The sequence below is a fragment of the Scatophagus argus genome, chromosome 22 (genome assembly GCF_020382885.2).
Source record: "Scatophagus argus isolate fScaArg1 chromosome 22, fScaArg1.pri, whole genome shotgun sequence".
Classification (NCBI taxonomy): domain Eukaryota; kingdom Metazoa; phylum Chordata; class Actinopteri; family Scatophagidae; genus Scatophagus; species Scatophagus argus.
The window spans coordinates 3,394,524-3,417,294 of record NC_058514.1 but is presented as its reverse complement, the minus strand read 5'-3'; the positions used below and the strand labels follow the sequence as shown (position 1 = coordinate 3,417,294).

General features: G+C 41.2%; 1 protein-coding gene across 1 annotated transcript; it reads left to right on the top strand.

Moving 5' to 3' along the window:
* Positions 1-1,129: 1,129 nt before the first annotated feature.
* Positions 1,130-11,826, top strand: mtpn (myotrophin). Its single transcript, XM_046379304.1, has 4 exons — positions 1,130-1,519; positions 3,822-3,935; positions 4,900-4,983; positions 11,199-11,826. The coding sequence occupies exons 1-4, from the start codon at positions 1,448-1,450 to the stop codon at positions 11,283-11,285; spliced, it is 357 nt and encodes a 118-aa protein (XP_046235260.1). The 5' UTR covers positions 1,130-1,447; the 3' UTR covers positions 11,286-11,826.
* Positions 11,827-22,771: the final 10,945 nt, after the last annotated feature.

The following is a 22,771-nucleotide window of genomic DNA, read 5'->3' as shown; positions in this document are numbered from 1 at the left end:
CACAAGCTGCACTCAGCTAAAATGTCATCAGCCTTAAGGACTCATTGTGGCCTGGATATGTCCATATCTATAATATGTAAAATACAGTTTGGAGGGGATACTCCTAGCGCATGCTTCAGAAGTGGTTAAATTTTAAATTTGATACATTCTCAGGACTGGGTGAGGCAAAATGGTCACACTTCTTTGATTAAAGTGCAGTTTTTGCACTATTTTTGCTAACCGGATCCACTTTTTAGGTCAGTGCAACGATGCCAACGATGAAATAAACATCAAATGGACTTAACAATTCTCACAATTGTTTTACTTATTTTTTAGTTTCATGTGACAGCAATACGTTTTTAGCATAAGATCAAACAGGAATCATAGGTTGCAGTATGTTAATGTGTTGACTGTAGGGGCTGGCCAGAATCTGTCAGTTCCTGCCTGTAATTTAGATTTTTCTAGATTGGTTTTGTCTATTCTGGTTGAGTGTTATTTTCCCCCTTTTTTAATGGAAACAAGAATTAAAAAAAAACCCTAAACTTAAGTGTTACCATGGTAAAATGTTATAGCAATTTCTATTCATTCTTTATCCTTCCATTTGAAAAACAAGCAAGTAATATAGCTTTATATTATGTAATTGCAGCTGTGTTATCCTTTAAAGATATTTGGGGTTTTTTGTTTGTTTTGTTTTGTTTGTTTGTTGTTTTTTTTCATTCTCCTGTAATATATTGCATTGAGTTTTGTATTTAATGTTTACTCTGAGTTGAGTTCTATGCGTACATTGGAGAGCAGATCTGGAGGACTGATGTGATGATAATATGAGCTTTATCTTTGCTTTGGCCATGAAATCCAAAAATGACTCGAGACCCACATGAGGGTAGGAATTTCCGCTTTCATGCTTCAGTGGTAACATCAATGCTGCCAGCAATTTGTCACCAATCATTTACTGCATGTGTTTAAAGAGCGAAAATACTGAAAAACAATTTAAAAGTGTACGCAAGGAATATATCAGATCTTGTGGCGTGTGTGGTTTGCAATAAAAATTGAAATTGACTCGCTGAAATTGTGAACAAATAAGAGTAACTCCTTTCAACATTAGTACCGAAAATGCAACATCAAGCTTTAACCTTAAATATTAACTTCCGGGTAACGACATCGGAAACGCTTCTGGCTTGCAGAAAGGCGGATCCCTTTTTCCTACTTTGGCTTTCAGAACTTCTTTTGAGCCTGTTATTATCTGTCATTCACCGGCAGGTCTCACTTACACGCCGAATCCAACCACAGTTGTTTTCTTGCTTATTAAAACGATATTCTATTCAATCGCTTTTTTTCGGTCGCACTCACTGCTACGACAGGAAGAGTTTTCCAGATCCAGCTAGCTAACTTTTAACGTACTAGCAAGTTGACAACTGCCCTGCAGCATAACATAACAGGGAAGGAGCAACACCAGAGCCAACACAGGAAGATGGGAGATAAAGAATTGACGTGGGCATTGAAGACCGGAGACCTGGAAGAGGTCAAAGGCAAACTGGTAACGGTAAGTCAATGTTGACTTGACTGTTGATGTTTTTGTGCAGCTATTTTCTGACAAGTGGCTGCTTAGCTGAGGTCAACTAACGCCAGTTAGCTAATAGGCTTACGAGCTAGCGGGCTAACGGTAGCTGGAGTTGGGAAATGTTAGGTAAGGCAGTCTGGTTTGGCATTATATCGGGGCTTGTAACGTTACCTGCAATTTATGGGACTGTGGGTTTGCTTGAATACGTTTCGAAACATTTCAAGGCTGGCGAAAGATTTTTTTTAGTGTAGGCTCCACATACATGTGTCAACGCCAAGTTAGCATAGTTTGCGACACAGTGCTACTGTTACCGTTAGTATGGGCACAGTGTTTTGTTATTTGTCTGGGCTCCAGAAGTACAGCGTTAGTCGTTGTCGTTGTAGCGACAGTTTCAGCGCGGTGGGTTTGACTTTGACAGTGGAACACGTTTAGCTCGGCTAACAAAGCCGCCGTGACAGAAAGCAACCTGTTGGAAAGCTAACTAACGACAGCATATAAAGGTATTTTGCAACGTTACACGTTGTTGATTGACAGCTAACAGATAATATAATATCCAATGTAACGCCGCAATGACAATAATAGTTACTTATTTACAATACGTGCGTTATCGGGCAATGTTTTTATAGTCTGTAGCACGGCTTTCTGATACAGTGCCTTTGAGATAAGTTTAGCATAACGTTATTGCTAGCGAACTAACCTTCACACAGGCCCAAGCTCTGGTGTCTAGCAAACGATAGTGGGCGGGGGTCTCAAATGTAGCACAGGAGATGGAGGCCAGACAACAGCTAATCCGGTGGTACCAAACACCTCACAACAGCTGATATAATCTTTTTATAGGAGACTGATATAGAAGTCTTTAACCTATTAGGCCACACTGATTTCACTGCAAAGCTTAGTGTCCCTTGCTTCTGTGGAAAACATTAGCCTAAATGCTATTTCCCTTGCATCTGCTGGAGGAGGCCATTTTTGATATGTTGATTTGATAATGGCTTATAGGTAAATAACAGCTCTGTTTTTTTAACTAGCATATTGTATTCTTACTCTGCCATAGTCCATAAATTGCTATACTACAGTATGTAAATGTATTCTAAATTTTAATGTCTGAGCTTACTAAGGCAGCTTATTGTCTTTCTAAATTGACCCAAATTCAGTTATTGCTCATCTCTAAAGTCAGTGTTCCATTTTAAGTTCAAAAATACATGATGCCCCTTAGGACTGACAGTCTTTTTTGTTTGTTTTTTAAATTAGATACTTAAAGGAAGGTGTGAACCTTATCTTACCTACTAACTAATAAATACTAATCTAATGTCCTGTTTATAGTTCCCTAATTTTGAGCTGAACAAGACTGTTGCAACTGAGACGTGTATGTTAACATAGATTTGCAGCGAGTGTTGAGAAGGGGAACACAAACAGAGATGGATAGCAACAGCAATAATACCAGAAGTACTGGAAGACTAGATAAGTCAAGGATTCAAATAATAAATAAATAATTCAAATAAATATAAAACAACACTAGACCGACACAAAACTACATAAAAGAGGGGACTTAAACCTGGGAGCGTGAGAAGCCACTGCACTACTGCGCGCCGCCATCTTGTTGCACTCTAAATTACAAAGATAATGATGAAGTATACAGAAGATACTATGGTGATTATGATAGTAATAGTAGTAACAATAATAATGGTAGCAGCTGTACAGAGTGGTAAGAGAATTAAAATAGATCATGACTAAACAGTAGTAATCGCCGTAGTTTTCAAGCAGGCCTGCAGCAGGAGGTCCAACCATGATCCATGGAAACCTGCAAGACGAGAAAGCACAAGGACTCTGATGAAGAAGTCCTGATAGAAGTTCTGATATTTGTAGTTCTGAGTTTGAACAACTGTGCTATTTTATTTTATTTTATTTTTTTTATCTAAACCTTCTCCAAATAATTGAACCAGTTTTTATTTTATCTTATCTTTTCTCTTTTCACACATGCACTACAACCCTGTACTTACCTGGACATTGAAAAGACTTTACCCTGCCAGTTCCTGGTTCCACAGACCGTGTAATGTCTGATTGAGCCCACGTGTGACTAGAGTCCACAGAATTCACAGCGAGCAAGTTTGCATTGATAACATAGTATGAAGTGTAGCTGCTTTGTACTCTTTTCTGTTTACCTGTGTATTGTTTTCCATTCTTTTGTTAATATTGCAAATATGCCTGAGATATTGCCCACCGATAACGGCAATAGCTTGTCTCTGACTTTTCTTTTTATGTGTGGTTTTTTTTTTCTGTTTTCCAGGCTGAAGATGTTAACCGGACCCTGGAAGGTGGGAGGAAGCCTCTGCACTATGCTGCAGACTTCGGTCAGACAGATGTGATGGAGTTTCTCATTTCTAAGGGAGCAGATGTCAATGTGAGAGCCACAACAACCAGCTTCCATCGCAGTTTATTTGCATTAATTTCCCTGCTGCACTGACCACAAAAACCAACAGTGCTTCATAGCCTGTTGTTAAACTGCTTGATGTGTCAGAATCAGAATCAGAAAAAGAAAAGACTTTATTGCCATGTAAGTGAAGGGGTTTCACATTACTAGGAATTTGTCTTGGTGAGAAGCATTATCAGTTTGTTTGATCCAAAGTGGACTGGCTGTTAACACAAGCTTATTGTATGCTATTTCAGCCATTGTCTATTCTTTCATTCAGTCTAGGCTTGATTCACATGGCCCGATAGGCCCCCTGAGCCCTAAATAGTCTCTTCTGGTGTTGTTGTAGTAAATTGATCCGTATCCACTAAAAAAGGCACTTATCCATCCAACAGTATTGATATTTGTAATTTCAAGCCATTCTCTTGTAATTTGCAGCTTTCTCTAAAGGTCTCATATACCTATTCAATAACTGGTAGAATTGTATGCGCAGATCAGCATGAATCTTTGAACTCCAGAACACTTTTATTGGAGCTGCTGAGGTAGTTGATGGTACCCGAGGGAGCTACATTATCAAGGTGTATCTCACCTCTTGCCTTTATTTGGACACATCAACTCTGCATCACAGTATCTACTAGCTCAGTCTTTGCAGAGACAAGAATTTCAAATCGTTTCAATATGCAGTATTTCCCTTGCAATGGGAAATAAATTTGATGTTGACGAGCAGTGTGCTTTCTTATAATCTCTAGACATGATAAGGGCGAAGTAAAATCTCTCTCACAGGAGTTCTTTTCCTGTTCATTTTTGATAAAAAGGATGGTTTAGCCCTTGCATATGATTGTGGTTGCTGTGCCTGCGATCTGCCAATGTAAATGAAGCGTTTCTCCAAAAATGATTTTTCCAGTTGTTCTTTCCTGTCTCCCACTCATGCCTTTCCTACCCACTCCTCCTGCAGGCTCCAGACAAACATGGGCTCACTCCACTGATTTGTGCCTGTTACGAGAACCACGTCTCCTGTGTCAAGGTCCTGCTAGAAAAGGTTGGTACTTTGATTTAAGCATGCTCAGCTAATGCATCTGCATCTGCACAGAGAAGTGCCCTGTTGTCCTTCACCCCTCAGTGCATGTTGATGTGTCAGAGGCTAAATGTGAGCCCTGAGTGCTGATGAGGTAACTCATTGGACAAAAGGCCCTTTAACGTAGTCCTGTGGAGGCTGTGCTGGAATGTTCATAGAACGTGACACAGTATTGCTGCTGTTCACTTGTTTTGTGTTTTTGAAGCAGTTTCATTCAAAGGTGCTCCGGCGTTTGCTATATCCAAATTTCTGCCCTGTCCTTCCACCTCCGCCTCCCACATTTGTTGAGCTCTGGAATTGTCTGAAATTCTACCCCAGTCGGGTGCATGTGGGCATGCGAAGTCACAGCTGTGAGGATAGAGACAATACCGAGTTAGGCACAGCTGGCATAGGCGGTAGTAATGCACCTGAATAACACGCATATCAGAATGAATGTCCAATCCAACAACCCTCATCCAGCAGAGAAAAACTGATTTGTGCAGCTCCATGACATTCAAATAGAAAGCATCGTTTGTAGGTGGTGGAGCTTTCCCTTTGGAAATTCTGTGCCTTTTCTTGCACATCTTACCTGAATGTTTGACTCAGAAGTACATGCACGTCTGTCATGCATATAAATGACAGATCTTCTACTTGTCTAGGCTGGTGGAGTTCTGTTTCACCACCGTGCAAATGAGCCAGGCCGCAGTAGAATTGATGCCCCTGTGGACAATGAATGTCCACAAATAGGGACGACAACAATAGCTACTTGTCTTTCCGTACCTCCTTCAGTCCTTTGTCTGTTGTACTCCTGCCATTTAACACTCGTGTTTCATTAGAATAATATCATGTATCTGTAGAAGTATAAAAAATGTGTGGTTTCACATCAGACGGAAACTGATTTCAGTTTTACTCTATTGCGTGAAACTCGAGTTAATGACGCCACTTTGACGGAGGAGTTCGCAACTGCTTGATGTCATGTAGATGGCCTGCATACTTTAGAGCCACTCTGCTGCAAACCGATATGTGTATATGAGAAGGGGAGATGGACATTCGGGGCTGAGTGAGCAGCTGTGTGCTAGACAGGCTAAATGAGGCAGGGTAAATGAAAGCTCCTCCACAGAGTTGTTTCACGGTGGCATCATCCTGGCTCAACGAAACTAATGGAAAGAGGAGGGAATTCACATGCTAACTCACTCTACCAATTAAGGAACTAATTTTTTTTTTTGCATTCTGTACAATCACATATGCACCATTCAAGCAGACCTTTCAATGAGTTCACAGTTTTAACTGCACTTTGAAGCAGACATTAGAAAACAGGAAACCATATTGGGATATTATAAACCATATGGGAAACACTTAGGTGGTACTCCACCCCTTACTTATTCTCGTTGGCATCAGTTGAATTAATCCCTCATTTTCATCAACACAGCCGCACACCCCTGCCCATGCGTCAACAAGCCAGCAGAGTCTTGCAAGTATTTGGCCAGCAGCTGGCTGGCAGCTGGCTACTACTGCTGTCAGCTGGCCGTTAGTTCTGTTGGCTCAAAGATGAACAGGAAGTAGCAAAATAGCAGTTAGTTCCTCTAAACTTTGGCAAGCACAGACAGGTACATCATCCTGACTTAAACTTCTGCTCAACAGTAGAAGTAGTTTTTTTTTCCCCACTATAAGCTCACATTGACTTGCATTATTTTTGTTATAAGATGGTAAATTTATTTCTTGGCTTTCTGGTAATGGGGATGCTACAGCCTTCTCAAGGAGGAACGTCTACTATAAAGGAGGAAATACTTGCAATAGCTCAAGATCAGATGAGCTGTTTTACAGATGATGCATATTATGTCTGTAGGAGTTTTTAATATCACATTGTCACATGTCACCACCACATAACAGTGATAGCATTTGGGCTGAAAACCAGGAGACTATCTCTTATGAAAATAAATAAAGGCTTCATTATCAACTGCAGTCTTTTACCTTTATTTCCCTTGCTACCAGCCACATATCCACTGCTTGGGAAATTAAATCCTCTTGGGTGGACTTTTAAAAACCCTTTGTCTGTGTTATCATATGAGACAAGACAGGCAGCCATAGCTCATCTAAACAGGGATTATGGTGGAAGGCAAAGATACGAGCGAACCCCCAGGTTTGCTCCTCTGATGGCTCTGTACTCGTCTCCGCTAAGCACCAACAAGGATTAACACCCAGATGCAGCCAAAAGGTCATCAGCCACCACAGGGACCGGATCTCAATACATCTACCCCTGGCAGCTCCGAAAACTCGCCGTGTGTCTTAACATGAGATGAATAGATGTCCCTCAGTCGCACCGCTGACTGTGCTGCCGCAGATCCACTGTGTCTGGCGGCACCTGTAGCACCACGAGCACCACATTGCAGTGGATAAAAGGAACCCACTGAGACTGAATTGAACACTGAATTGTCAGTGTTCGACTGTTGGACATTGTTGTGTTTGGCAGACAAAATGGCTTGGTTCCCCTGTTGCATCATGGGAGCTGACCCCTGCCCCCCTGGCTGCATGCTGCGCTCTTGTTGGCAATGAATCATGAAAGGCCATTTTAACCCCAATAGGCGACCCAGTCATAAGATCCTGGCCGAGAGTGCTGACTACAGCCTACAGAGGCCGACCAGTTAATTTTAAGTCAACAATGAAAGGGCATCCATTGGCCCTTTATTTTTCCCACTGTAGTCCTCGAGTGAGAAGTTTAAAGTCAAACACTATCTTCCAATGGGCTTTGTAAACCTTTTGGACCAGTTTACATTCTTTTTCTTAAAAAAATAGGGCAGATAACCACCATAGGTGTGTAAACAGAAAAAGTAGAAGAATATAAAGCCGGGAGATATTGCTGAAAAACTTACAATTAAAAATATTTTTATTATCAAAATTAAGAGTTTAAGGAGATTTGTCTTGAATGTGCTTTTTTAAATTGGTTTCAAAAATGTTTTTGCTATTGATACAACCCAACAAACTGTCTGTGGGTCATTATGAAACTACCAAATGCCAGCAATAATGTTACTCACCAATAGCTGAATACAAGTGGTGACCAAAACCGAAAACTGGAAATCACATTCATTTTCTAGTCTTTGAAAAACCCCTGAATTCACGTGTCACATTGTAACTCATGCTTTGCTTGTTTCATTATTTATTTATTTATTTTAAAACACGGTTTGTTGCAGCAGGTCCTTGACCTGTAACATATGTTTTTTTTCCCCCCTGAGCTTGCACAACTTGCTCCAAGACAGCTATTGATCTTCCATTGTTTTTTCGCTGGATGTTATAAAATTTGGTGTTTGACTGGCGCCAGTAGGTCAATAATCTGATGTAAGTGTCACATTTTAATTAAGTTTTGAGTGATGCACTGGCCCAATATTTGAAGACTTCTGCATTAGAGAACTTTCGATTCCATTCACTGGTGGCATAATGAAAACTTAATGGACACTCCTGCAGGTCAGCCGCATTACGTTACCGACCCAGTCCTGCTTTGTAAGGCTGCATACTGACTGGAAACACCCTGGGAGTCTATCCTTATTCATTTGGCTGTGTCTCACTTGCCGCTAGCTTCTCTTTGACAGGATAATGTTTGGACAGTGAGGTGTTTGTGAGGGGTCATTACTCAAGTTCGGGAAAGCTCATTAATGTAAGTGGTGTCAGGAGTCTGCCGCTGAGCTGGACGGCCATTGGGGATGGCATGGTGGAATATGGGCCAGAGCTATTACTGTAACTGTACTATAAATATCCATATGGGATACCAGTGTGTGGCAGACCCTGTAGAACACAGTTTAGGCTAATACAGGAGTGTGGTGCTAATAATCAAATTGTTGCACAACAATATGATGACATACATAACATACATAATTGTATTTGTCAGACACCTTGTTTGTTCCCTGGCAAGAGTAGGATTGATGGTGAAAGAGCTGGGGTCAAGGTGTAATGCTGTTTCCTGCCATCTAAATGAGGCCTGTAGAGTCGGTTACAAGGTTTGGTTCTACTAATGACTTCCCCAGAGCTGGAGAAATGAGGCAGGAGAGAGGAAGCTTCCTCCCATTTTCCCTTCCTCTTCTTCACGCCCTGAACTCACTGGAGTGGTGAGCACAGTGATTGGTTACCGAGTACCTGATGTGAATCAGTCAGCAACTGTTTGGAAAGTTTGAAGTGACGCTACAAGTACTTTATCACTATTTATTTTTTGGAGTTCAGCAGTGTTTCACAGATGGATAAAACAGCAGTTTGTATCAGGAAAACATTAAAACATTATCAGTGTAGAAGGATTCAGGTTTTCCCCGCGGAGGCTGCCCTTTTCTGTATCGGACAAGATGAATTACACTGTAAGAACCCTCTGTGGATTGAAATTTGAAGATCTGGATACCAAGCCTTCCTAAGTCAAACTCACATTTTACACTGTGCTCATGTTTCTGCAGTTTAAATCCATGCAAAATATTCATGGATCTGTTATGAGTGTTGTTGGCACAAAACTCATTAACGGCTTTGTGGGAACTTCCCATACAACCCCAGTCAGAACGTTGATGGTGAACCAGCAAATGCAGTAATTGGTAGCGTTTTGTGGTTTTTACTTTGCACAGATTAAAGAAACAAGACCCGGAATGTTAATCAGGCGGCCTCAGAGGTTCTGGACAATGGATATTTTTTACTTGTAAGCAGAGCCAAATTGTTTCTCCATCAATATGTATGTCAGTATATTGACATGGTGATACATATCTTATCACCTGATTCCTGCCAATGCACAACACTAATATGCACATTTTATTGTTGTAAAAGAAAAAAATATCAGGAAGGGGCACAGTTCAAATGTTATTCAACATGGCTCCAACGTAACTGGATTGTTGACAGGTTCACACTTCCTAGAAATGTGAGCCGTGTTATGAATTGATTAAAAACCCTCCTTTGCTTTGTCTTTCGTCTCCTTACCAATTAGAGATGCAGATCTGACAGGTAACCCGCTCAGCCCTGGTAAATCTCTCCTGCTCAGGATGTGCTCTGTTGCTCCTGTGCTGTGGAATTTGCACCCAGACAACCGTCCTCACGCTGCTGGGCACTTGAACTGGGTCACATTGTTTCTGAGGGCTTGCTTCTCCACGCAACAATACTCTGTGTAAGCCCTTTGCTAAGAGGCTAAAGTTGGCAGGCCAAACAAAGGGACGTCTCTCCGTTACGTGCCCCTCCATTAAATCTGTTGTCATTACATGTGCATTTAACACGTTGTCTGTGTCGTCGTCTCTCTTTTTTTCATGCAGGTTTTTTTGTCCTCCGTAATCCAAATGACTCCCTTCTCTTTCACTTTTCATTTTGTTATTCCTCAGAGCTCAAACGGATTTGTGTCTCTGTGTGTGACTTAGTTTTGCATTTGCTGTCTGGATGAACACAGGCTGACAGGCAGGTTATTAATGACTGAGTTAGAGGAAAATAAAAGTGACGGAAGTTTTGCCACAGATGTTTTCATAACATGCCTGGGTAACTGTTCAATAAGGGCCTGTGGACATGTTCCACAAACTCCTTTAGCTCAACCCAGCGTCTCTTTGAGGCTTTCTTTCATCCATCTTCCTGTAAAAGAGAAATGAATTCATGTGTCTGCCATCTTTATTCTGAGATAAATTACTGTCAGCACCTTTTACTGTAAGTCAAAATCTTTGAAAATTCAGGATTAAACATTAAATTTATTAGCCAGCAAAAATCTCCTGCTCTGTTGAACATCTAACAGTGTGGCAGTATGAGTGTGCTCCCCTCTGCAGCATTTTCAGTAATTTGCATCATAAATGTCAATATGTGTTTGAGGGGTTCTTAAAACTGGAACAGAAACTATCAGCACAGAGTCTGAACTTTGCTCTCTGCAGTGAACGTGTCTTGTAATGTTTATTGACGTAGGAAACAGATGTAGTTCATCTTCCTGCCAGGTCGTGACAGCGTAAGATTATATAACAAAGGAAGTGTGTGTCAGTGACCTTATAACATTTTTAGCAGTTTTTAGCCAACTTGCAGACAGGTGCTCTGGATTTTACTGTCTTCATCTCTGTGTGTCAAGTACCTGACTAACCATTTAGCTACAGAGACGCTATAGATTCAGATCTCTGTCCCTCACCTTAACCCTTGACTCAGAGTTGGCATCACGCTGAGAGGAAGGCTTGATGCTCCTGCTAAGCATATTTAATATTCATGTCCCCTCTCCTCCGCAGGGAGCTGACAAAGACCGAAAAGGACCGGACGGCAGGAGTCCTTTTGAAGCTGCCGAGAGCGATGCCATAAAGGCTCTGCTCAAGTGAGACACCACAGTGTGGGAGGTGGCTGGACAGGTGGGTGGACGGACAGACAGATGGATGCAGTGGTCCCCTGACAGAAGATGGACTCGCCCCTTTTCCTCGATCAGCCTCTGTCTCAACACTGCTTTTGTCTGTTTGTTGGAGGGTCATTTTGTCTGTCTGGTGATTTTCCTTTCCCTTTTTCTCTCCTTTTCCCCAAATGTTTGGGCTAGGATTTTCTCTTCTTTTGGCCTCTGTTTGTAGCCATTTAACAGAAGGACTTGTCCATTATGTCTCCCTTAGGGACCAAACACTTGGGGGAGCGCTTCACCCCTGGATCATAGAACACTGCTCAGACTAGAAATCACTCTATAATGTAAACGCAAAGCTTAGCACTTAAGTACACATCTTTCATTTGCATCGTTCTCATAAAACCGTAAGGAATCAAATGGTTATAGATCAGTAGTGTGTTAACATTTTGTATATTTCAGTATAAGTATTGTAGGGGGAGGGCTTAATCTCATGAGCAGTAATTGCACTGTATACTAGATAGAGTGGAAAGAAAGGTCGTATTAACCTTTCACTGCGTGTGGCCTCTTCCTCTACCTTGATCTGTTTTTAGACCCAAACTGTCCCTCCAATCCAGTCTTGTAAACCTTTTTTTTTTTTCTTTGGAAAAGTTGGTTGAGAGGTCCAGAGGTTGGATTTTTCCTTTTCTACTTGGCATATCACTTACATATCAGATGGTGGTTTGTTTGTTTTTTTTTCTTTCCTTTCTCTTTTTTTTGACAAATTTTACATTGGTAATGCACAGGCTAAAAGATATTCTGTATTCTTTGACCAATCACCATGCTGGCTACTAGAAAGACTTGAATGTTTTAAAAATCTGTTACTGAATCCCTTTTGATGCTATGTTAACAGCACACAATAGAAGACAGTTTTAGAAATTGGTTCGTTTTGTCATCCCTGGAATGACATTTCAGAGCAAAGTTCCCTTTTCGTTGCAGCTTCTCTGTGTGTTTTGTAATTGATGGGCTCTGGGGGCTGTGAATGATGGGTAAATTGGGGTTTGGAGTTGAAAGTGGATGGTGGGGGCTGTCAGTATTCCCCTTGCCTTGGATTTGGTTAGAAGCTCTGCCTGTTTTGCTGCATGTCAAAATTGCCTCTGCTTTTATGCTATGAAATGGTCGCTGGTCCTCTCTCAGTTGCTTTAAAATAAATAACTACAATGTAATGGACAAAAAAAGATGCTCTTGCTGACTTTGTTGTGACAAAAAGTCTGTAAAAACAGAAATAAAAATACCTATAAAAAATTCTGTCGTCTGAACTTTATTCTTTGAAAACTAAGTCAATAATAATGTTGCTTGATGGTAAATACTCCATCCTTTTTAAAAATACTGACTCTGGGGGGAAAAAAAGCCCAAATTTAGTCAAACTTTGTCTTATTGTATTAATGTTCCTTTTACTGTGTGAAAACATTTTATCTGCCACTCTGTTTTCCAGTACCGCAGAATCAGATGAATAACTGGGTAATTTTCTTGGACAAGGGACATCGTGCCATTCTGACAAATTTTACCCTGGGTTTTCTCATAGCCTGGGGAAATCAAATCAGTGTTTGAACTTGAGCAACTCCATCCTAATTGTTTAAAAAAAAACAAACTCTAATCTTTGTTGTCATACCAATCTACTGCCTCGAGCTGTTCCATTATGAATCACAGACTGACTTTGACTCCCTACAGATTTGTCTGAATGTCTGGATTTAAATAAGCTCTGTATTATAATGTGACAGTGAGTTTGAATACAGAACATGCACCAGTATCCACAGGAAACACTAGCAGTCATATCAAATATTGTCATAGTCCCTTTCATCAGTTACTTCTGTGTGACCACAACATCATAAAGCACCAAAGTTGTTCATAAAATTCATAAATGTTCAAAAATGACCCTCTAATTTGCACAAGCTTCTTGCTAAATGTCTGTTTGGTACCTGTTGCATTATTCAGCCCACACTGGGAGCCATGCCAGGTCAGAAATCCTTTTCCCAGACAAGAACTGGGCTTCCAAGAAGAACAACAGTGTTATTGTGAAGAGTGTAGTTCCCGTTATGATGTGGCTTTGCAGCTCACCAGATGGACCATCCAGCAACCAGAGGAAACCAAATCAAGCACACAAACTATCACTCTGCCTGTTGACTTTTGAGCTACTGTGGAATCCACCTCAGGGAGTCGAAGGAAAATACAAATATTTCAACATTTTCCATTGGACCCGCTTTGTCAGTTACTTTAAACTGTCCATTCTTGCTGCTCTGTTGAGCAGCGTTAACACACTCTGTTAGGGGTGTAACACAATTTCAAAATCCCAGTTCTGATCAGCACAGAAACACAAACACAAGCACTTAAGGATGTGTCACCGATCGAGTTACTCTACATTGTTACCAGCTTGACACCTCCTGTAGTTAGGACCTGTACGCCCTTGCTGCACCCCCGTCAGGTGTTGCCTCAGGCAGGCAAGTCAGAGATCTTATCGCTTCACACACATTTCCCTGTAATTCAGCCAAACACATTTGGCATCTCTGGGAAAAGGTGGGATGTCGACCAGAATAAAGTTATAACGGTTTGAACACTGCTCGTCCACAGGATATGAGTTAGTAATGATGGACCTGCCAAAGAGTCCATGGGGTAGAAGCTAGTGGGAGAAATCAATAAAAGCATGTGCTAAGTTGTGGCGCGTAGGGAAGAGTTGCATCAGGTCCTGTCAAACGAGCCCATCCAGAGGGAAGCTGCATCCCGAGAGCACCGTGGAGCGCCTGGTGAAGGCTGCAGTGCTTTGTTAATCAGACAGGCACATGCCTCTCAAGGCTCCATGCCATGTTTGTATTCTCACGCCTGAGAACAAAGACAAATCAATTATTGCAGTGTGGGCAAACATCAAGATAAAATGACTTGGCCACGTTTTGACAGCCTCGTCTGCCTCTCCGCTCCCACCCCCGAACCCGTCCCCCGTACCGTCTTATTTCTGCTCATTTAAATTACTTTCAAAGTGAACGGCTGGGGGAGAACTGAGGTCCGCTCTTTGGTTGACAGTGACATTGTTGGAATATAAAAGACCCCATTTTTCCCTTTGTCTTTGTCGAGCCAGCAAATAATCTTGATGTCTGCAGAAGAAAGCCTGTGATTCAGGCAGATGATAAATGTGAAATGAATCATTGGCAATACACTTTCATTTAGTCTGTGAATTGCTTTTTTGGGGATTTTTCTTTTTTCTCGAATTGCTGCACAGGCTCCCTGAGCTTTCACAAAGGCTTTAATCCTGCTTAGGATCATTAGTTTAGTATCATGCTTACATTCTGGATGTCACGCAGTGGTCATGTACTGTTTAGATACAAAAGCAACCAAAAATGTAGAAGAACATCTTAAGAATATGAGCACCAGTCTTCAAGAAAAGATGGGAGTCATGATAAGTCACACCTAATTTCACTTGAACTCTGCAGCCACCTGCTGTTTTCCAAAGAAAACTGCGTAATGTTATCTGCTGAAGCTGAATTTTTCCACCACTAAAAATTATACAATCTGTTTTTTGCTATTATTTTTTTTAAACCGAGAAAATAATCACAAACATTATTGATAATTATTTGTGAGTCACCTAAAATAGACACAGTATTATCACCTCACACAGATTCAGGACTAAAACCTAATTGATGGCAGAGTGTGTGTGCAGTAATTACCAGATGCAGTAATTAGCACGTGTGTGCCAACATACATGCATGTACAGCAATGTGCTACAGAGACTTCAGCTACCCTTGTGATCAAGCCAGCTCAAAATGGTGCTTAATGAAGTAGCAAATCCAAATCATTAGCATAATTAATATGGACTCCTGATTGCCTTTTGGGTATCCCTCCCTCTCTATAATCTATTATTGACTCCTTGTCTCATGCATTAGTTGAGCTTATGACTGATTTTCTACAAATCCATAACTTATTTCCCTTGTTGTAATCTGGCAGTCATGTGACCTGAAGGCGAGTCAACCGTGAAATCAACCATTAAATCCAAGGAGTCCAACAAATTGAAAATCACTGTCCATTTTTTAATTGAACTTTAATATTAAGGTCATTTTTGTATTTTGTTTTATTAAGACATGCACAGCTGTGGGGGCAAGCATGTAATTGCTGCAGGGGTAATTATACCCCACGCCTCCATGTATGAACAATGGAAATGGAAGGTCATTTGTTCCCCTCAATATTCAGTGTCAAACTGACTCCAAACCACGCAGGATGGTCATTAAGACTGCGTCACACATCAGTAAGCATCATTTGCACACACAGGTCTCCCCCACAGGTGAAGCAGTCTGAGTCGCAGCATCACTGATGACATGTAAAACAGAAACCATTGGACTGACCACATTATCGCACATGGGTGGCGGTTATGAGAGCCCAAGCCTGCACAGTCTGCAGCACACTCGGTATGTGGCTTCTGTGTTTTATCAGTATCAAACATGAGGTTCCTGGTCAAAGGGTTACTACTGAAAATACAGAGAAATACTTTCACAACCAGGAGCTAAACCAGGCACAGCTTCATTTCCCAGATCAGCAACATCAACATTATCCCTAAGCGCCTTATTTTAATGTTCTGAAACATGCTAGACTTCAAATGATTGTAAATATACAAATCTAAATTCAATTTATATATATATATATAGAGAGAGTGAGAGACTTGCCAGCTTCCACACACTATGAGTGATTCAGTTTGAGAACTTTCTCCTGAATGTGCGCTGAGTAGCCGGTGTAACAGGTAAACCAGTCATTTTCTGAGTGACGGCTGGGAGACAGGTTGAAGGTTAGGGTTTACAACTAAGCTAAGTAAACTTTAGCATGCACTTATGTGTACTGCATATACTACATGATCATGTACTGTATCAGTAACAGCCACTTTGGCTCAAACTTCCCAATCAGTGAGGAAGTTCTCAGAATTTTGTGGCTGATAAAGTTGCATGCTCAGATAAGTTGTGGATGTACTGCAGGTAACCCTAACCCTAACCCTAACCCTTTATTTCAAGGTCCGTATATGTACAAGAATGATGGATTGAATAGAAGCTGTTTCCATATCAAAGAGTAATCACTCTAGTATTTTGAATTTTCACCCCCAGCTCCAACAGCTGTCAGCTGAAGGAAGTGATGTGGGCCCCTCCCAGTCGCTCAGAGGAATCAGAAGTTATGGAGAGGAGGGACGATAGGCTGGGATGGAGATTTGCATCATTATCAGTGTTTCCAAAGTCCATTGAGCAGCTATAAAACGCAGCAGCCAACATTTAAAAGCATACAGTTGTGCCCTGACATGCTCATATACACATGCATAAGCATAAATCTCTTACGGGCTATTTACTCAGTCCCTTTCTGTTTGTACTCTGGGACGATGTGCAATGAGCCCCATCCAAATCCCTGTGGATGCCTCAGTGGCAAACGCTCTCAGCTGAACAGCCATTTGCAGAGAAATCGATGCAACCGCAATGCTATTAGGAACATTTTAATTGGATGTAAAAGCGGATTCATTATTACGGTTATGACGGCTGAGCTAATCGAATCCAGCAGGGCTGCCAGCCATTGTGGCGCGTGTCACCGAGCGCTCAGAGGCAGCTTGGGTAAAGCGTCTGAAGACGCCGCTCGTGTGCTGCGTTCTGATGCTCTGTTGACCACATTAGCTTCATTTCTAAACTTGTTTGCAGGGCCAGGCGGAGATTTTAACAAACGGGTGCCCATTTTGGCGCCCAGTGGGTCCCATAAGATGTTACAAACAATTCTATGGATGAAGGCATGCGTTTACACAATTCATAAAAATATAAAGATGAAAATAAATAGTTTGAAAACTAAAAATAAATACATTATAAAAAATCGATTAAAATAAATAGCTGAGACATATTAAATCTTCCAGGAGCATTTTTACTCAGCATAACTAATCATAGTCATTAACATTGATTCCAAGTTCAGCTCATCCACAGTCATAAAAAAAAAACGTGTTGTGAGTAATCATCATCCAATTAACCTCCGAAGCCTTTCAGCTACCTTCTTAGATCCTGAAATCAATTCATAAACACAGGGCAATCTGTTCCATGTAGCAACTTAATATACACCAATCAATGGGTTGGTGCAATGTGCAATTAGATGTTTTGTTTGCTCATTTGATTTTGTAGAGGAGAAAGTTTTACTCCACAATAATTTGTTTTTATCCACACACATAAAACAAACAGCAGCGTGTGGTTTGTGAAACGTTTTGGGTTTTCATTATGAAATTTAGTTAATTGCTCCTCTGTGTTTCACAAATACACAGTTTGCAGACAGACAGGCCAACATACTGAGTTTCTTTTCAGCTAAATGTTCTAAGGTCTGGAGTGTGATTATTGGGGCCAGACATGCTGAAGAAGCAATCATGTGCAGAGAGGCATCTCAAAAAGTCGAACCCTGGAGTGCGGAGGGGCGACAGGGTGTGACAGACTGTCCTGAGTTACACTTCTGTCAACAAAAGGATCAAGCTAAAGTGGCTAAGTTACAGTCCTGTCAACACAATTGGATTTTTGAGGAGAGGGGGAAAAGTGCTGCCTGGTTCAAATATTGGTTTCTGTTCGTGGCGGAGTGAGAATTCAGTGTAAACAGCTCAAATCCATGGATCTACTGTGTCTGCTGGTTGTAAAGATGTTTTAGGACAAATTAGATCCTCTTGTCTCTGTACACCACCAGAGACCTGCTGACCACGTATACTTCATATGGCTGCAGTCCACGCTTTAATCAAAATCTATTTCAAGAAAAAAAAGATCAGGTTATCAAAATGTTTCTACATGAATGTGACAGTGAAAGGTGACAGGATGAGCAAATTTACTGCCACCAAATATAGAACTGCCTAGTTTTTTGAACTCATAATTTTTATATTGAAAGCAATACCAAATGTACGTCAACATTAAGTGAAATAACTGCTTCAGTGGGGGTGACTTTTAAAGAATTATTGGAGAGAATTGTGTGGGCATGTTTTAGACTTCTGTTTTCAGAGAACGCATTTTTTAGATTTTGTAGTTTGTATGGAGTTGAACACAAACTGTGTTTGGACAGTAACTGGGTACAGAATGGATGGATGAACAATGTGGTTTGGAAACCTTCCTGTATCAACAAAATCAAAGTAATTGCATTTGGTCATTTAGGAAGATCACCATAACCTTCAGACTTGACCAGTGTGGACCGTGTCTTTGCTAAAATGTGAGCCATATGTCAGGTTCTGTTTCCATTAGCTTGTTTCGGAGCAACTTTCCTGGATGAACTGCTGTAACATACTCTGCCAAAGACTTAAGAAGGACTTGTATCGGCCATTTCTCTTAGTCAAAATGAATGAGGACGCCAAAGCCTCTGAGTGCTCAGATGGAGTGTGAGCTGCTTTGTAGCCCTTGGTTCCGTGAAATCTTTGAAAGATCTTTGTTTTTCCTATTGATTCATTATTTTTCTCAAGGCACTGTTTGTCTGTCTGTGGCAAAGTGATAGAGGGAGCCGAGTGACTAATAGTGCAGGTAGCACTTGAGGCGAACACCGAGTCCATTACGGAGGGGCTGATGTCTTCACTTGTGTCGTCCCCTTTGACTAATGTCAGCATCTGCCATGCTGCCATGCATTATGATCATCTCTCTTCCCGGCATCCCATGACAATTCGTCTCCGTCCTCTCCTCTGTCCTAGTAGGAGCCAGAGAAGGCTGCACAAAGGAGACACACTCAGTCTCTCTACAGCTTTGGTGTGTAACGAATACACACACTATTTTAATGAAACTGTTTGATGATTGTGATCTTCGTGTGCAAGAAGAAACAAAACTGCCATAGAACAGAGATAGCAAGTGAGTCAGAGCACTCGTTAGGACGTGACAGAGAGAACTTTCAGCAGCTTAATCATCAAGGACTCTTATGGCCTCAGTGGCACAGCGCTGCCTCATTAAGACCAGCGCAGTAAGCACATTAATGTCCTTCAGACACTGATACACTCTTTCATACAGTGGTTCAATAGCAGACTCTTGAAACTCGAACAAACACAAGTCTGCAGATGATTTTGTGAAAAGTCAACATTTAGGCAAAGCAGTGGAGTGTTGTCCTACATACATGTTCAGAAAGTTTTGTTTGTTGTGGTTAATGTTGTTGTTTGTTTGTTTTAATAAGTTTATAGAGGCCAAAGAGAGCAGTGAATCCTCCTGGCATTCTCAGACAGGCTGTAAGTCACAGCATTGATCAAGTCATTAAATGGTCAGCGGAGTGTTGTTTATCATGGTTATTCAGTTAATAAAGGGGACCATTTTTATTGCACGGCGAGCCCAAGGTGTCCTGTTATGCTGGCCAGGAGCTGTCAGAGGTGGAGGCCAAGTAAAGCATGATGGAGGAAGAGTGCTTCGTCATCCAGTGAGCGGTTTAGTGTTATCAGATGCCCATTTGCCTGTTTATCGGATCATACTCTGCTTCAGTGACTCTTGAAAGATACTACTTCCTCACTCCCTGATTTATGGTTTTGCAGCTGCACTCTTTCAAATAGCCTGCTATCAGGTAAGAGTTAGTGTAAAGCTCGTGGTGCCTCATACAGACCCCCATGGGTACCTTCTGTGTCTGGATGAGATGCCGACGGACATGAAAAAACTGTGGTATCTGATGCCCTGGGAATGAGACTGGGCTCCATACACACACATACACATTTCTGACATCAGAATCCCACATCGAAAACCTGACAGGCTTGCCCATGTCAAGCACTTCCTGGCCAAGTGTGCAGAACTTGAACTTCTCTCTCAAGCTCTCGTTTCCAAGTGCAACATGATGAATGCCCTTCAGGAGGAATCATCTGACAAACATGTGCTGTTAGACACATTTGTATGACTTATCTTGCCTTTGCCCTTTTGACCATCTTTTAATCTTCTAGTGTGGAAATAAAAGAAAACACTTGCCTTAAAACGTTAGATTTCTGAGACAGACCCTTTACTGCCAGCAGAAGGTAGTGAGGCATCAGGCTCAAATCAGGAAGATTCATCGATACAGACACCCCAGGGACTTCCACTCAAAGCTGTCAGACAGATCGTAGGCAATTATAGGGCTTTTTTCAAATTATCTCTGAGTCCTAAACATCCCCATGCTCTGTCAGAGCTGGCACTAGCTGCAGTGGCTAATGGCTGCTGGCAGCCAGGGCACTTGTTTAACCCATCAGCAAAAGCTTCTCAGGAGGGACTGATTATGCTTGTTTGCATCTGTCTTCTTTTTCCCTTACTTGCCGGATAGAATTAGAGGGAACCACAATGCAGACGTATCATGGGCGCCGTGGCAGGCTGCCGAATGGTGGGCTGAAATTACAATGTCAGTCCCAACCGATGACAGAGGCTTGGGGTGTACAAATTAAAAGGAGGAAGTAAGGTATTTACTCGCTCCAGTGGTCTTTGTACAAAGTGACAACGGTGCAAATACCTGTACACCTTAATTTTCCCGTTTGTTCTTTTACTGAGAGTTGAGCTTTTCCTTCGGGCTTGCAGGCTAATTCAATTGCAATCTTATGAGAAGAATAGATTATGTGCACTCTATTAACCTTTTCAGTACCTAAGTCTTTTACTGTACACTTTATGAATATCAATACTGCATCCTAGCTCCACGTTTGCCTTTCTAGCAGTCTGTGCCGTAATGGACGTTGAGGAACAATAGTAAAATGACTTCATGTAAGGGTTCTTTTGCTGTATGCAACAGATGGAAAGAGCTAATTGGGCAGTTGGAATTAAATGGTTTGCTTCTCCGCTAAAAGTCTGGTCAGCTGTTTCATAGCACATCCGCTTCATGTGGAGCCTCAGGTTTAGTGTGAGGCCAGTAATATGAATGTGTTGGTTATGACTGCTGCGTGGAAATATTTCAATATTGTTTTAGTTCAACACCTCTGTGTATGCATTTGTTTAATTTCAAAAGAAATGGCATTTTTAATCACATTGTTGTTGTCACTCCACCGTGGAGTGAGTGTTATTAGTGAAGGGCTGGTGGCTTACAAAACCGCTGATCACTTTTTAATGGATGATATGTACATTGGAAATGGAATTTGTTTAGTCACTTCTCTTCTGCTTTGTCGCTGCATATTCTCAAACTCCAGTTCAGACCTGACATTGAAGATTAAACTCGTGTCACGTAACCCTGCCAAACTTTTAAACTACTTTGGTTGATGCACTCGGGGTAATTTCATATTAACTCTATAACAGCGTGAGCTATATAGGCTGAATGCTACAGTTTATTTTCCCTTAAGTTAGCATACAATTAATCAAAGTTCTTCACCAGTTTGTGTTCAGTCTTATAGGGCATAATGCATACATTTGATCTCCAAGATGTTCCTGGAGTTGACGTGCTGCCCTTCACAAATTGTTGCCATGTTTTGCAGCTGTGAGTAGCTCCTCTTATTTCTTTGGTGAATTGCATTGCGGGGGCATAACACCATACAGAAAAGTAAATCATTTTAAATCGCATGCTGACTTTTTTTGATTATGCACAATTATGCAAACGATTTCAAAATCTGTATGTACAATTAGGAGGAGCGATTTATTCTATATTTGTATCTATTGCCTTTAAGCAACCAACTGAGAATTTGTCCATCATTTTTTGAGTCAGTCTCACAGGATATCTGTGGCTGGGACCATCAGATCCGGCTAATAAAATAAGACAACAGAACAACCAGAAATGATGTGTCAGTTTTTTATATCATTTAATTAAGTGTTTGAGAGTGATGATGAGAAGGTTTTCTTTTAGGATGATGAGATATTTGAGAAAAGCTGAGCAGATTAAACTTCTGAGGGCTCGTAACAGGAGATCCTCAGTCATTTCCTGCATTGATATCTCCACACACACAGTGCAGATATCAACCACAGTAACTAACTGCGACAGAAGTTGTATTATTGTTACAACTTATAATAGCCCAAGCAGCAGTGCGGCTGACCTTTATTTGAAGAACACTTGCGAAGGATTTTCTCGCTGTGTTTTCCCTCTGTCCCCTCGAAATGCCTCCTTCTTGGTGTTTTGTTCACTTTTACTCACTCTGGTGCAAAGCTTCCACTGACACTGACAGAAGGGATGAGACTCCATTGTCCCATCCATCCTTCTCCTTCAAGATTAATAATGTCAAAAATAACTTCACATGAATTCCTCGTGGCCCTGCCATCTGGCACGGATCTTTACAAGTGGTGGGCAAAACTGAACAGCAGACATAGGTTTTTTTGTTTGTTTTTTCCAGATTTGTTTAGAATGTTTTTAACATCCTTTATTATTCCTGGGGATCTTCGGGAAGCTATTGCACCATCAATTTATTGTCAAGTGAAGGTTAATTTAATGATAAATGCACCCATATTTATACTGCTGACCTCCATTATGAAGTATAATGTGAACATGTGACACTGATGGGAGCGTGCCAGATTTCTGACTCCTGAGAGCATGCTATATTACCAGGTGTTATTATGGAAAATAGGCTATTAAAGCCAAGATGTGATCGGCCTT

Coding starts and splice junctions, on each gene's coding strand:
- mtpn (XM_046379304.1), top strand. CDS start 1,448: ATGGGAGATAAAGAATTGACGTGGGCATTGAAGACCGGAGACCTGGAA. Junction 1,520..3,821: donor TCAAAGGCAAACTGGTAACG/GTAAGTCAATGT, acceptor TCTGTTTTCCAG/GCTGAAGATGTTAACCGGAC. Junction 3,936..4,899: donor CTAAGGGAGCAGATGTCAAT/GTGAGAGCCACA, acceptor CTCCTCCTGCAG/GCTCCAGACAAACATGGGCT.